Here is a 17,245-nt window from a genome sequence, read left to right on the forward strand (position 1 = left end):
TATGTTTTTCTATTATTTTAGAGGTGAAGATTAAAGGAAGACTCATATGGTTGATAAAATATGAAGACTTAACAACTGTTTGCACTCATACAGCCAAATAAAACTGGTATTTTTTGTGTTTTGTTTTTAAATAGGTGTACAAATGAGGAAAAACACAAGCAACAACACATCAGCGTAAAATATCCAACTAGCAAAAGAAAAACTTTCCTCAAGTGACAGTAAAAGTAAAACTTTAAGCAATAAGGATGCACAGGTCAAAGCATTAAGCATTGATGTCTTTAAAGCATCACCACTTGGATCTGCGTTAAACAATGAGACACAGTCATTATTCTGCATATAAACAACGTATACTGCAGTGACTTTATCAACATGAGGCCTTCTTGTTCCTCTAGGTATTGAATATTTCTATCCAATTATTTTGTATTAATAGGTTAAGTCTGTTAAATTAACACATATTTCAAGATTAATCTAGTTTTCAATAATAATTAATTCTTACCTCTTCTGCTCTCCTCCTGTCAGGCAGCACTAGTGTATTTGCATGACTTCCAGGTACTATAGTAGATCCAATACTCATTCTGGGTCCAACTAACATGTAGCGTTTGTCTCCAGATCTGTACTGGATGCTGTGACACAGTGTCCCATCATAATTAGTCTCTTGGAGATATTTAGAAGTATAGTCTGTGGATTTGGAGCACTGCATTGCAATTAGGACGATGATACTAATAATAAACAGAACTGAAACTGCACCCAAAGTGATCATCAGGTAAAAAGTCACATCATTTCCCTCATCATCATTTGCTGCACTTTTAACATCAGAAGCTGCAAAAGCCTCTTTTGGCTCCACCAATTTAACAATCACAGTAGCTGTTGCTGAGAGTGAAACGTTGCCATTATCCTTGACCAGTATGACCAGTTTATGTTCAGCCTCGTCTGTCTCTGTGAATGAGCGAAGTGTTCTGATCTGTCCAGTGTAGCGGTCCAAACCAAACAGACTGTGGTCAGTAACTTCCTGTAGTGAAAACAGCAACCAGCCATTATATCCTACATCAGCGTCATAGGCTCTGATTTTAGTCACCAAGTGTCCTGCGTTCACGTTGCGTGGAATCTCCTCCACACCTTCAGCAGAACCATTAGAGCTGAGTGGATACAGGATGACTGGAGCGTTGTCGTTCTGATCCAGAATGAACACGTTCACTGTGACGTTGCTGCTCAGTGACGGAGTCCCAGAATCAGAGGCGACAACTTGGAACTGGAAAGTTTTCAGAGTTTCAAAGTCAAAACTTTTCAATGCCACAATTGTTCCAGTTTCAGAGTTTATGTTGAGAAAGGTTGTCGCTGTTTTATGTGCAGCACCACTTCTTGGTATTTTATATGATATATGAGCATTGTCCCCCTCATCATAATCAAAAGCATCCAGGGAAAATAAAGAGGCTCCAGCAACATTGTTCTCAGTCACATAAAAATTATATGGACTTGTTGAAAATTCTGGGCTGTTGTCATTTACATCTGATACTGTTACACGTATTGTCTTCTGAACTGACAAAGCTGGTTCACCAGCATCTTTTGCTATTATTGTTACTTCATATTTTGACTTATGTTCCCTGTCGAGTAGCGATTTGGTAACAATAGAAAACATGTTTTCTTGTAAGGAAGGTGTTAATGTGAATGGTACATCATCAATTATGGAACATATGACCTTCCCATTTACACCTGAATCTCTATCACTCACACTTATCAATGCAACTGTTCTTCCTGGTTTGGAGTCTTCAGGTATTGCACTTGATAAGGATGTCACTTCTATTTCAGGTGCATTATCATTTAAGTCTACAACAGCTATGATGACACTCTTTTCTGTTGACAGGGGGACTGGTCCTTTATCAGAAGCTTTAATGTCAATTTCATATCTATCCTTTGCTTCATAATCTAAGAGTCCTTTGACAGTAATGGCTCCTGTAATGGCATCAATTTCAAAAAGTTTACGCAATTTATTGTTTACATTATTCCCAAAAGAATACACTACCTCTCCATTTAGACCCTCATCTTTATCTGTGGCATTTACTTGTATGACTGTTGTCCCTACAGGTGAATTTTCATTAAGCTCCACTGTATATGACTCTCTGGTAAATACAGGCATGTTGTCATTTACATCTAAAACATTAATAACAATTCCCATTGTTCCTGATTTAGGTGGCTTTCCTCCATCAACAGCTGTGAGTAGTAATCTATGACTTCTGGCAACTTCTCTGTCCAGTGGTTTATGCAGGAACAAAACAGGAATTTTACCGTCTTGCCCTCTATCTTTAATCTCCAAACGAAAATGATCATTTTGGCTGAGCTTATACTGTTGGACAGAGAACAAGCCGCTGTCTGGATCCCGTGCGTCTTGCAATTGAAACCGAGCCCCGGATAGAGCAGATTCCGATATTTCTAAATGCGTCTCGTTTTCTGGAAAGGTGGGAGAATGATCGTTCACGTCTAAAACCTCGATGGTGACATAATGTACCTCTAGGGGATTCTCCAGAACTGTCTTAATGTTGATAATACAGCTAGCGGTCTGGTCGCACACCTCCTCTCGGTCTATTTTTCGGCTGATGTGAAGGACGCCGTTGTCACTGAGGTGGAAAAGTGAATCCTTTGATCCAGAGACGATGCGAAATCCTCTGTCAATTAAAACACTTGACTCCAATCCCAAATCTTTCGCAATGTTTCCAACAACAGCACCCGTTGTCAGTTCCTCTGGTAGTGAGTATCGCAGCTGCGCCGAAGTGAAATTAAAAGTGAAATCCAGAGTAACAATGAAAATGAGCAAGTGCTCCAACGCTGCAATGCATCTTCGTGCCATGGCGAATTTTAGAATGGGATAATAAAAATCATTTGAAGACACACACACACACACACACACACAAATAAATAATAATAATAAAAAAACCGAGTAATGTATATATTTAGAGAAACGGTGATCAAGGAACCGATGATGGCGGATCAGTGATCATTGCCATAATGCACAATCCGAAGCTCTGGCAAAAGCTCCGAAATATGGACGTTCCACTGAGTGTTGAAATTTCACAAGCAGCGCCCCCAAGCGAGCAACTATTATAATCTTGATATATCTATTTTAGTTTACATTTCCAGCCGTTAAACACGCAAAACTCTTAATGGTGATGGAGAACAAAAAGAGGCAAGGTAAATTTCAAAATAATTCACTGATGTATTCAATGTCTATCCAACAATCCAACGCAGACTTAGTTATAAATCAATATTTATAACTATATGTAACAATAGTTTCATTTTTGTACAACTTTATTCAACTTCAGATGTTCTAATAGTATTAGTTTGTTTGAATTACTTCCAGGTGGTATTGTATATCCCATATTTCCTTTAAATAACATAGCTTTTCTCCAGATCTGCAATGGAGGTTTTGACAAAGTGTCACATTAATGTTAGTCCTTTACACATGTTTAGAAGAACCATCTTGTAGATTTGGAGCACCACATTGCAACTCCAGGAATCCTACTGCACAAATTCCACTACTTCTTATTTAAAAAACTTCTGCAAAACAGTACTGCTGTCTGACATTTTTAGCCATTCAAATTGCATTCTATCAGAGAGAAGCAACGAGTGCATAACATTTCAACATCATGGGCATCAAAAGGCTCCACTTCAGAATTTTCAGAGATTAACCATGTCACAATTAAAAGGTAAAAAAAAATCTCAGAAAATTAGAATAGTATAATCAATGAGGTGATCTGTTATACCTGAAAGCTCAAAAATTAATGGTTAGCTTCTTGCACAGATGATAAAACAGCAACTTCTTTTAAAGTATTGGTAAAAAAAAACAAAAAAAAAAACTTGATGTACAAAGCAAAAGGCCTAAGCCAAAATGCACAGACATGTTTTTGTCATGATCACAACAACAAAAAAAATTTGGAAAGTAAGGACAATATTGTTGACTTTACTTAAAACTAAGCTGAAATAGAGCTGCATGAGCAGAATGGTGTCACATCATTTTTGTCACAATATCAGTAACCTGTGCAGGTCATATAAACATGCTCACCTACCACTTCTACCTTGACATATTATTTAATTATTTTTACCCCGATTTAAAATCAAACATTAATGATATCATAAAGGTATCTTCAGACAATATCTAAATATAAATGGCCTGTAAATGGAATGTACTTCTAGAGCACATTATCTAGCCCAAAAGACTACAAAATGCTTTTAACTACATTCAGTCATTCACCAATTCAGGTACACGCTCACATGTTGATGCTGGCGAGATACAACATTCATGCCACAGCTGCCCTGCACTGGCACCACTGTGCCCTGTGACCAACACCACAATGCAATCTTACCTCTTCAGATGTTCTCCTCCTGTCAGGTAACACCAACGTGTTTGCATGACTTCCAGGCACTATAGTAGATCCAATACTCATTCTGGGTCCAACTAACATGTATCGTTTGTCTCCAGATCTGTACTGGATGCTGTGACAAAGTGTCCCATCATAATTAGTCTCTTGGAGAAATTTAGAAGTATAGTCTGTGGATTTGGAGCACTGCATAGCAATCAGCACGATGATACTGATGATAAACAGAACAGAAACAGCTCCCAAAGTGATCATCAGGTAAAACGTGACATGATTTTCCTCGTCATCATTTGCTGCACTTTTAACATCAGAAGCTGCAAAAGCCTCTTTTGGTTCCACCAGTTTAACAATCACAGTAGCTGTTGCTGATAGTGAAATGTTGCCATTATCTTTGACCAGTATGACCAGTTTATGTTCAGCCTCGTCTGTCTCTGTGAATGAGCGAAGTGTTCTGATCTGTCCAGTGTAGCGGTCCAAACCAAACAGACTGTGGTCAGTAACTTCCTGCAGTGAAAACAGCAACCAGCCATTATATCCTATATCAGCGTCATAGGCTCTGACTTTAGTCACCAAGTGTCCTGCGTTCACGTTGCGTGGAATCTCCTCCACACCTTCAGCAGAACCATTGGAGCTGAGTGGATACAGGATGACTGGAGCGTTGTCGTTCTGATCCAGAATGAACACGTTCACTGTGACGTTGCTGCTCAGTGACGGAGTCCCAGAATCAGTGGCGACAACTTGGAACTGGAAAGTTTTCAGAGCTTCAAAGTCTAAGCTTTTCATCACCATAATGTCTCCAGTTTCTGAGTTAACATTAATAAAGGAAACTGTACTACCTCGCCCAGCAGCTCTTAAAATTTCGTAGGACACTATTGAATTAGTATTTTCATCACGGTCAAAAGCGTTTACAGAAAACAAATAGGCTCCTGGATTATTCCCTTCAGCTACATAAAAATTGTATGGGCTCATTGAGAATTCTGGACAGTTGTCATTTACATCTGACACCACAACACTTATTGCTTTCTCACATGAACGTGGTGGTTGACCCGCATCCTTTGATGTTATTATTATGACGTAGTGTGTTTGCTTCTCTCTGTCCAGGGGTGATTTGGTTACCAGTGAATACATTTTGTCTTGTAAAGATGGCGATAAAATAAAAGGGATGTCATCATTTAGTGTACTGATAGCTTTTCCATTAAGACCCGAGTCTAAGTCATTTACACTGATCAGGGCGACTGTGGTTCCTGGTGGGGAATTTTCAGGGATCGATCTGGAAAATGAAGTAATCTCAATCTCGGGTGCATGGTCGTTCATATCTATTATTTTAATAGTTATACTTTTTTGAGCTGAAAGAGGAGGGAGACCTTTATCTGATGCCTCAATTTCAAGTTGATATCTGTCCCTTTCCTCGTAATCTATTAAACCTTTAACAGTTATCTCACCTGTTGATGGATTAATTTCAAAAAGCTTAAAGAATTTACGATTTACACTGTTGCTGAAAGTATACACTACTTCCCCGTTCCTTTCGCTGTCTAAATCTGTCGCGTTTATCTTAATAACCGTTGTGCCAAGTGGACAATTTTCCTCAAGCATTACCGAATAAACATCTTTGGAAAAGACCGGCGAGTTGTCATTTGCATCCAAAACATTTACTACAATATCAGATTCGCTAGATTTTGGAGGTTTCCCTCCGTCTAGAGCAGTAAGCACCAACGTATGCCTTGCCGATATTTCTCTATCTAATGACTTTTGAACAATCAAGACGGGGATTTTGCCATCGTCTCCTGTATCTTTAACTTCTAAACGAAAGTAGTCATTAGCGCTTAGTTTATAACGCTGAATAGAGAATATACCCGCGTCTGGATCGCGGGCAGGTTGCAACGGAATACGCACTCCAGGCAAAACCGACTCAGAAATTTCCACCACCGTCTCATTCTCCGGGAAAGTGGGAGAATTGTCATTAATATCCAACACCTCCACACCAACATAGTGGACCTCCAATGGATTTTCCAGGACAGTTTTTAGGTTTATTTCACACGTAGTGGTATGTTCACAGACCTCTTCTCTGTCTATTTTTCGGCTCAAATAAAGGATGCCATCGTTCGGATCAAGATGAAAGAGGTGATCCACCGTGCTGGAAGCAATGCGATACTTCCTGTCTTTTAGCGTGGTTTGATCCAACCCAAGGTCGTTCGCTATGTTTCCGATCACAGTTCCCTCCTTGACCTCCTCAGAAATAGAATATCTCATTTGCGCAGAGGTAACGCGCAAGAAAAGCAAAGCGGTCGCGCACGCGAACATACGCTGCCTCATCCATGCTGCGTGGAATCCTCTTTGTTCCATCATGAAAAAACATAAATCAGACAATATCAGTCCACATAAGAAACAATCTTGTCCACAGAAAGTAACACACAAAATCCAGGTTCCAAAATGTCCACACTCCCTCAAATAACATGCGTGATATTTACAGAGACAGCCAAGCGATTATATCCAGCAGTAAGTGCGATGGGAAAGTAAAAGAGGTGGAACTACAAAGCAGTGACGAAAGATAGAGCCGTTATTACACAAGCACACTGACACCAAGCGATGCAGCGGCTAACTACAATAACTACAAGTTTCAAACATTTACAGATTATACAGATATGTTTATTTATTCACGTTAACAACAACAAAGACAATGATAATAATAATGACAAACAACTGGTTTATCTTAAGACTTACAATGACTCATTTTTGAACAATCCAATGATAACTGAACCGTGTTTAATGCCCGGAGTTTAAGAGCGAAATCTATCAGCACCATGGAGAGTGATAAAAAGTTTGTTTGCCGTGGAGCTGCGACACAGTGTCATTATAAGTCTCTTGAAAATATGCAAAATTGCACTTTAGTAAGTTTTTGTCACCACCTAAAAAAAAATAATAAAAAATAGTAATTAAAGTATTGTTTTCTTCATCACAAAACTAAGCTGGACAGAGTGGTTCCAGCGGAAAGGCATCAAGTCTCACCATTTTCGTTTTATGTGTAGTCAAGATCAGCAACCTGTGAACATGTAAACTTACCATTTCCAACCGGACATTTCACATAATTATATTTTCTCCCATTTAAAATCAAATACTAATGACGGTCTTAACGGGTTTTTACAAAACGTATCTAAATGTAATCTTACCTCTTCAGATGTTCTCCTGTCAGGCAGCACTAGTGTGTTTGCATGACTTCCAGGTACTATAGTAGATCCAATACTCATTCTGGGTCCAACTAACATGTATCGTTTATCTCCAGATCTGTACTGGATGCTGTGACAAAGTGTCCCATCATAATTAGTCTCTTGGAGGTATTTTGAAGTATAGTCTGTGGATTTGGAGCACTGCATAGCAATCAGTACGATTATACTGATGATAAATAGAACTGAAACGGCGCCCAAAGTGATCATCAGGTAAAAAGTCACATGATCATCGTCATCATCCTTTGCTGCACGTTTAACATCAGAAGCCGCAAAAGCCTCTTTTGGTTCCACCAGTTTAACAATCACAGTAGCTGTTGCTGATAGTGAAACGTTTCCATTATCTTTGACCATTATGACCAGTTTATGTTCAGCCTCGTCTGTCTCTGTGAATGAGCGAAGTGTTCTGATCTGTCCAGTGTAGCGGTCCAAACCAAACAGACTGTGGTCAGTAACTTCCTGCAGTGAAAACAGCAACCAGCCATTATATCCTATATCAGCGTCATAGGCTCTGACTTTAGTCACCAAGTGTCCTGCGTTCACGTTGCGTGGAATCTCCTCCACACCTTCAGCAGAACCATTGGAGCTGAGTAGATACAGGATGACTGGAGCGTTGTCGTTCTGATCCAGAATGAACACGTTCACTGTGACGTTGCTGCTCAGTGACGGAGTCCCAGAATCAGTGGCGACAACTCGGAACTGGAAAGTCTTAAGACTTTCAAAGTCGAAACTTTTCAGCGCCACAATGTTTCCAGTTTCAGTATTTATGTTGAGAAAAGATATCAACTTATTATCTTCGTGTGCGTCTCTCAAAATACGATAAGAAATAACCGCGTTGTTACTTTCATCCCTGTCAAAAGCTGTGATAGAAAAGACATTAGCTCCCAGTTCGTTCCCTTCAGTGATATAGAATGTGTACGGGCTCCGCAAAAACTCTGGACAGTTGTCATTCACATCTGACACCTCAACGTTGATTGTCTTTACCGATGATAATGGTGGCTGACCCGAATCTTTTGCAGTTATTGTCAGCTCATAATGTGACGTATTCTCTCTGTCTAAAATTGATTTCGTTACAAGTGAAAACATATTATGTTGCATGGACGGCAATAACGAAAATGGAGCTTCCTCGCCGATTGAGCAGATCACTTTTCCATTTAAACCAGAGTCCAAGTCATTAACACTAATTAGAGCTACTGTTGTTCCCGGTCGAGAATCTTCAGGGATTGAACTGGAAAATGAAGTTATTTCGATCTCAGGTGCATTATCGTTTACGTCAATTATTTTAATTATCACGTTTTTTTCCGCAGTTAACGGAGCTAAACCTTTATCAGATGCTTGAATTTCAATTTCATATTTTTCTTTTTGCTCGTAATCTACAAGTCCCTTCACAGTTATCTGCCCTGTAGATTTGTTTATATCAAAAATGCTGAATATATTGCTACTCACACTGTTTCCAAAGGAAAAAAATATCTCTCCATTCTGACCGTCATCCAAATCAGTTGCATTTACCTGTACAACTGTGTTTCCCAATGGACTATTTTCCATAAGAGTAGCAGAGTAAACATCCATTGAGAAAACTGGTGAATTGTCATTTACATCCAAAACATTTACTCTAATTTTCATATCCCCAGATTTTGGAGGCTTTCCCCCGTCTGACGCGGTCAGCAGTAAGGAGTGGCTTCTCGCTGCTTCCCTGTCCAATGATTTTTTCAAAACCAATATTGGTATTTTCCCATCATCTTCTTTATCTCTCACTTCTAATCGAAAGTGATCGTCTTGGCTAAGTTTATATTGCTGAATCGAAAACTGACCGCTATCTAGATCCCGCGCAGGTTTAAGCTGAAATCGCGCTCCGGGCAACACAGACTCTGAAATCTCCAGGATTTTGTCTGCTTCAGAGAAATTGGGCGAGTGGTCATTTATGTCCAGCACCTCCACCGCAATGTTGTGTACCTCAAGAGGAGCCTCTAACACAGTTTTAACATTTATTAGACACACGCTACTCTGAGCGCACACCTCTTCTCTGTCAATCCTTCGGGTTACATAAAGGACGCCATCGCTTTCGTTTACGTAGAAAAGGGGATCCGCGCCTCCGGAAACAACACGATACTTTCTGCTCTTCAGAGTGCTTTTATCTAACCCCAAATCTTTTACTAAATTCCCAACCGCAGTCCCATCGTTAACCTCCTCGGAGATAGAATACCTCAGTTGTGCAGATGTTGCACTCAGTAAAAGCATAGCAACCGCAAATCGGGTTATGCATCCTTTCCCCAGTCGCGCCTCGAATTTTCCTCGTTCCATTGTTAATCCAGAAAGCACGACAAATCACTCAAATAAGTGAAGTGACTTTGCTGTGGTCGGTAAGACGATATCCATGCATTCTCACGTGAAGCGTAAAGAAAAATCCACAAAAGGCAGCAGTAAGCTCGGGAACAACGGTAGTGGTAACATCCGAATGATGACAGGCTGAAACAAAATCAGTGAAAGCAAACGCGAAGCTTTTTGGTTCTGTTATACTGACATCATGCGGCCTCTATAAAATCTCAGGGTTTTTCCCCCCACAATCTTTAAGCTCGCTGGTTCAAATGTTAATTTTGTTTACACATCATTGCTTTAATTTAAAGGAATGTGCATCATTACGCCATTCTAGTTAATAAAATATACAACTTCTGAGGACATTTAAAATAATTTTCACCAATGCATTTGGTGAAAATAAATGAAAGGTATTTAAACAATTATTTCAATAAGGCAGCACAGGTAACCTGCGGTGATATTAAAAGTGTTTTATAAATTGGAATGTTATTAAAATGAGGAAACCAAAGTGTCAGCACCATAATTATGACCATTTTATGTTTGGGTTATTTTGTCGCTGTTAAATTATCATGCTTACTCTTTTTTCTATTCAAGCAAAACAGTTTTCGTTCAGCACTATAGACAGTTGTTGAATCTTTGTCCACAATCGGCGAAATGTACAAAAAACTTTTCAGTTCAACTGATATTAACGCAACTTATACAAGTTTCTTATTTAAATATTATTCGTCTGTTAGAAACTCAATAAATATTCCTATTTAAAACATACATACAGAGCAAAGACACAATAACAAACAAAATTAGACACCGTAAAATGATATGCAATATATCTGAGACTCAAATAATTAATAGGGGTGACTATAACCACTAAATCAGTCGATATCACAAGAGAGGTAGCAGTGAGAATCGAAATAAGACAAAGTATTCAAGTGCATGGCTTACCTCATCCAATGTTTTCCGTCTATCAGGTAGCACTAGTGTGTTTGCATGACTTCCAGGTACTATAGTAGATCCAATACTCATTCTGGGTCCAACTAACATGTAGCGTTTGTCTCCAGATCTGTACTGGATGCTGTGACACAGTGTCCCATCATAATTAGTCTCTTGAAGGTATTTAGAAGTATAGTCTGTGGATTTGGAGCACTGCATAGCAATCAGTACGATGATACTGATGATAAACAGAATTGAAACGGCGCCCAAAGTGATCATCAGGTAAAAAGTCACATGATCATCGTCATCATCCTTTGCTGCACTTTTAACATCAGAAGCTGCAAAAGCCTCTTTAGGTTCCACCAGTTTAACAATCACAGTAGCTGTTGCTGATAGTGAAACGTTGCCATTATCTTTGACCAGTATGACCAGTTTATGTTCAGCCTCGTCTGTCTCTGTGAATGAGCGAAGTGTTCTGATCTGTCCAGTGTAGCGGTCCAAACCAAACAGACTGTGGTCAGAAACGTCCTGCAGTGAAAACAGCAGCCAGCCATTATATCCTATATCAGCGTCATAGGCTCTGACTTTAGTCACCAAGTGTCCTGCGTTCACGTTGCGTGGAATCTCCTCCACACCTTCAGCAGAACCATTGGAACTGAGTGGATACAGGATGACTGGAGCGTTGTCGTTCTGATCCAGAATGAACACGTTCACTGTGACGTTGCTGCTCAGTGACGGAGTCCCAGAATCAGTAGCGACAACTTGGAACTGGAAAGTTTTCAGAGTTTCAAAATCGAAACTTTTTAGCCCTATAATATCTCCATTTTCAGTATTTATATTAAGAAACGAAGTTAATTTGCTGTCGTCAGGTGCATGTCTGACGACATGATAGGAAATACGTGCGTTTTCATTTTCATCACGGTCCACCGCTTTAACAGAAAACATCATAGAACCTGCATTGTTATTCTCAGTTATATAGAAAGTATATGGACTCAATAAAAACTCAGGTTTGTTGTCATTCACATCTGACACCACAACACTGACCGTCTTTACCGATGACAGTGGAGGTTGTCCTGCATCTTTTGCAGTTATGATGAGATTATAATGTGATGTTTCCTCTCTGTCCAGAGAAGATCTGGTGACCAGAGAAAACATCTTATCTTTTAAAGCTGGCGATAAATTAAAGGGAACATCTTCCTGTAGACTGCAGATTATTTTTCCATTATGGCCAGAGTCTAAGTCATTTACACTGATAAGAGCCACAGTTGTCCCTGGTTGTGAATCTTCAGGAAGTGAACTCGAAAACGAAGTAACTTCAATTTCAGGTGCATTGTCGTTCATGTCAATGATCTTGATGATCAGGCTTTTTTCTGTTGTTAGCGGAGCAAAACCTTTATCAGATGCCTGTATTTCTATTTCATATTCGTCTTTATCCTCGTAGTCGATCACACCTTTAACAGTTATAGCACCTGTTAATGAATCAATATTAAAGTGATTCAATATTTGTTGGCTCACACTGTTGCTAAGTGAATACATTACTTCTCCGTTTGATCCCTGATCTAAATCAGTGGCGTTTACCTTCATGACAGTCGTTCCTAGTGGAGCATTTTCATTCAGTGCAACAGTATAGTCTTTCTCTGAGAAAACAGGTGCGTTGTCATTGATATCAAGAACATGTATTAGTATATTCATATTACCGAATTTCGGAGGTTTACCTTCATCTAAAGCTGTTAGTGTCAACTTGTGGCTGCGTGCAGTTTCTCTATCTAAAGGTTTTTGAACAACCAATATTGGTATTTTAATATCATTTCTTTTGTCCTTTATTTCTAACCTAAAATGATCGTTTTGGCTAAGTTTATAATGCTGCACGGATAATTGACCGCCGTCTGGATCCTGGGCCGGTTTAAGCTGAAATCGCGCTCCCGGCAACGCTGACTCTGATATCTCCAGTATAATGTCTTTGTCCGAAAAAATAGGCGAATGATCATTTATATCCAGGATTTCCACTTCCACGTAATGGACCTCCAACGGATTCTCTAGCACAGTCTTAACATTCATAACACATCGGCTAGTCTGAGCACACACCTCTTCTCTGTCAATTATCCGGCTCACGTAAAGCATTCCGTCGTTTTGATTCACGTTGAAGAGCGGATCAACATCACTTGATACAATCCGATACTTTCTGTCTTTCAGTATGTTTTTATCTATCCCCAGGTCTTTCGCTATGTTTCCGACCACAGTTCCTTCTTTAACCTCCTCGGGGATTGAATACCGCAATTGCGCTGAGGCTACGCTCCAAAAAAGCAGAGCAAGCACCAGTACAATAAAACATCCCTGCTCCTTCCGTTGCTCGATTCTTCTTTGTTCCTTCCCCATTTCGGAAGTCATCAGTAGTCCGTCACAAACGCAAAATCTTTGTTGTGGAGACAATTCCGACTTTTTTAAATGCACATGTGCCGTCTATTTTCTGTTTGCAAACACTTTGCTCTGAGTGTGCTCACTAAACGTTCAAGAACAAAAAGACTTTTCACCGACGAGAGCAGGATCTGAAGGGGTGGGATCACAACGAAATGGCGACAGCGTCATGCTATTTTCTATACCGTACTGACGCCATGCGACCAAGTGTTTTGATGCACAAAACCTGAATATAGTTCATCATTTGGATAAAAAATATTTGTCTTTGGCCTCACTGCAAATCTTAGATCGAAGAAAATGGCGTCCTTCAAAATGGTTTTATACATATTTGAAACCTCATCCTATTTAGTTATGAACATACTAATGATGTGAACTGTTGGTCTGTATGTCAAACATCTTGATTGACAGTTACTGTAACATATTGTATGATAATAAACATATTTTTACCAGCATGCATTGCTCCGTGGGATGTGTCTGTTCTCTGAGTAAAGACAAAATAAACTATTTTATTTTTAGTCCCACTCTAAGACCGTGTGGTTTCTAAGGCTACAGAAGCGCTATCACAATGAAGCAGTCCCTTGCTGTATAACGTGGGCTTGAGCTAAATATATGCCACAATATTCCCATCAAATATCTAATCATTGTAGATCCTACTTTTGACTAACAGCTTATAAAGTGATGCAAATAGTAGGAAATGGCTTGAATGCAAATTATGATAAGAAAAAAAGAAAGAAAAAGACAAACTAATTCTCAGCACCATGGACAGCAACACACGGATTGCATTGATTTTAAGATGAGCTTTATTAAGACAAACTCCAGGCTGTCAAAGCAGAGTTCAGCAAAGCTGGTAAACATATAATTATTATACTTAATTTTAGTAAACTAATTTATAAAGAAAGTTATGTTCAAAGTTTAAATCCAACGTGATTTAACGCATATATTTATTGTTTAAATAGAGTTTTTAAAATTGTTATTCATAAACATTTGTTATTGTTGTAGGTTTCGGTTAAAATCACTCTTTTGTAAAGCATATGCAGGCTTTTTAGTTCTATGTTTGTTTTTGCAATGGAAGTGACATATGTAAATATTATTAAATACTCATAATAAAGCTAAATATAATTGTGTGACTGTAAAATGTAATACGAAAAAAACGCTGGATGTAGAAAGGATTCATACATGTAGAAAATAAGTTAAATGTTGTCTAGTGGTTAAAAAAAAACTTCTAAAAATTCTGGATTGTTGCCTTACCTCTTCAGATGTTCTCCTCCTGTCAGGTAACACCAACGTGTTTGCATGACTTCCAGGTACTATAGTAGATCCAATACTCATTCTGGGTCCAACTAACATGTAGCGTTTGTCTCCAGATCTGTACTGGATGCTGTGACACAGTGTCCCATCATAATTAGTCTCTTGGAGATATTTAGAAGTATAGTCTGTGGATTTGGAGCACTGCATTGCAATCAGCACGATGATACTGATGATAAACAGAACTGAAACTGCACCCAAAGTGATCATCAGGTAAAAAGTCACATTATTATCCTCATCATCTATTGTTGCACTTTTAACATCAGAAGCTGCAAAAGCTTCTTTTGGCTCCACAAGTTTGACAATCACAGTAGCTGTTGCTGATAGTGAAACGTTTCCATTATCTTTAACCAGTATGACCAGTTTATGTTCAGCCTCGTCTGTCTCTGTGAATGAGCGAAGTGTTCTGATCTGTCCAGTGTAGCGGTCCAAACCAAACAGACTGTGGTCGGTAACTTCCTGCAGTGAAAACAGCAACCAGCCATTATATCCTATATCAGCATCATAGGCTCTGACTTTAGTCACCAAGTGTCCTGCGTTCACGTTGCGTGGAATCTCCTCCACACCTTCAGCAGAACCATTGGAGCTGAGTGGATAGAGGATGACTGGAGCGTTGTCGTTCTGATCCAGAATGAACACGTTCACTGTGACGTTGCTGCTCAGTGACGGAGTCCCAGAATCAGTGGCGACAACTTGGAACTGGAAAGTTTTCAGGGTTTCAAAGTCAAAACTTTTCAGTGCCACAATCTCCCCTGTTTCAGAGTTAATGTTGAGAAATGAGGTCATTTTGTCATTCTCTTTTCCGCTTCTAACAACTTGGTATGAAATAAGTGCGTTATCATTTTCATCACGGTCAAACGCTTTAACCGAAAATACTGACGTCCCAGGTTCATTAGCCTCACTAAGATAAAACGTATATGGACTCAAAACAAACTCTGGGCGGTTGTCATTCACATCTGACACCACGACGCTGATTGTTTTTTCAGATGACAGTGGAGGTTGTCCTGTATCTTTTGCAAATATCGTCAGGTCATAATGCGATTGCTTCTCTCTGTCCAGAGGATATTTGGTAACTAAGGAGAATATGGTGTCTTGAATAGTTGGTGCTAAAGTAAATGGAATGTCCTCACTCATTGAGCATATTACTTTCCCATTAACACCAGAGTCCAAATCATTTACACTGATCAGAGCGACTGTAGTTCCAGGTCGAGAATCTTCAGGAATTGAGCTGGAAAATGAAGTAACCTCAATCTCAGGAGCATTATCATTCAGATCAATAATTTTTATATTAACACTTTTTTCAGTAGTGAGAGGAGCAATTCCTTTATCAGATGCCTCAATTTCTATTTCATATTTATCTCTCTCTTCGTAGTCTATTAAACCTTTTACAGTTATTTCTCCAGTTATTGGGTTAATATCGAAAGTACTTAAAGCTTGCTGATTCATGCTCTTGCCTAATGAATAAATCACCTCTCCGTTTGTTCCGTCATCTAAATCGGTTGCGTTGACCTGTACGACTGTTGTTCCCAATGGGGAATTTTCTCTTAGCGTCACAGAATAAGCATCGCTGGAGAAAACCGGGACATTATCGTTTACATCTAAAATATGGATTTGGATATTCATACTACCTGTTTTGGGGGGTTTATCTCCGTCCATAGCTGTGAGTACTAGGGAGTGTTTTTTTGCCGTTTCTCTGTCTAAAGATTTTTGCACGATCAAAACGGGTATTTTCCCATCATCGCCTTTATCTTTAACTTCCAATCGAAACTGATCATTTTGGTTAAGTTTATACTGCTGCACAGAGAAACGGCCACTATCTGGATCTTTAGCAGCTTTCAGTTGAAATCGTGCTCCAGAAAACACGGATTCAGAAATTTCCAGCGTGAGTTCATTCTCTTGGAAGACTGGAGAGTGGTCATTTACATCCAGCACCTCTACCACGACGTAGTGCACTTCCAGGGGGTTTTCCAGCACCGTTTTCACGTTTAATAAACACGTACTACTTTGCGAGCACACCTTCTCTCTGTCGATCTTCTGGCTGACGTAAAGGACTCCATCGTCTTGATTTACACGAAAAAGGGGTTCTGCATCATTTGAAACAATCCGATACTTTCTGCCTTTGAGTGTGCTTTTATCCAACTCCAGATCCTTTGCGATATTTCCGACCACAGTTCCTTCATTTACTTCCTCGGAGATCGAATATTTTAATTGGGCTGAGACTCCACTCAATAAAAGCATAGTAACGATGCATCCAGCCGAATACTGGCCCAGCCTTCTCGGTACGCGTCTCCTTTGTTCCATAGTAAACTCGAGCATAATGTAATATCCTACCAGGGACAAAAATCTTCTTGATTTGAAAGTCAGAGACTTGGCAGGCAAGAATACAGTATCTCCATGTATGCCAACATTACAAAGATTCAACCCATTTAAAACGCAAAGCACACGGTAAATCCCGCAGCATCCGAACGGCGTACACTAATAAAGAATTTGAACCACACACACACAAAAAAAGGACAAGATACTCGATGGTTTGAGTTGCACTGACACCACGCGTCGCATTTTCTTACTGCAGAAATATGTATGACGGTTTTGTTACCTAGTCAGTTTAATTTTATTCTATTTATGAAAATATTGTTATTTTCCCCAATATCTTCCGATGTACCGGTGTCTTTTAACAACCCTACACACACACACACA

The 17,245-nt window shown here is 39.4% G+C and overlaps 1 protein-coding gene across 1 annotated transcript; it reads right to left on the minus strand.

Moving 5' to 3' along the window:
- Positions 1 to 278: 278 nt before the first annotated feature.
- On the minus strand, positions 279 to 17,010 carry LOC102226550 (protocadherin beta-17-like). Its single transcript, XM_023329068.1, has 6 exons — positions 14,492 to 17,010; positions 11,123 to 11,596; positions 8,114 to 8,287; positions 4,938 to 5,111; positions 1,046 to 1,249; positions 279 to 299 (listed from the first exon to the last, which is right to left on the minus strand). The coding sequence occupies exons 1-6, from the start codon at positions 16,862 to 16,864 to the stop codon at positions 279 to 281; spliced, it is 3,420 nt and encodes a 1,139-aa protein (XP_023184836.1). The 5' UTR covers positions 16,865 to 17,010.
- Between the last annotated feature and the right edge of the window lie 235 nt (positions 17,011 to 17,245).

The sequence above is a fragment of the Xiphophorus maculatus genome, chromosome 23 (assembly GCF_002775205.1).
Source record: "Xiphophorus maculatus strain JP 163 A chromosome 23, X_maculatus-5.0-male, whole genome shotgun sequence".
In the NCBI taxonomy this organism is placed as follows: domain Eukaryota; kingdom Metazoa; phylum Chordata; class Actinopteri; order Cyprinodontiformes; family Poeciliidae; genus Xiphophorus; species Xiphophorus maculatus.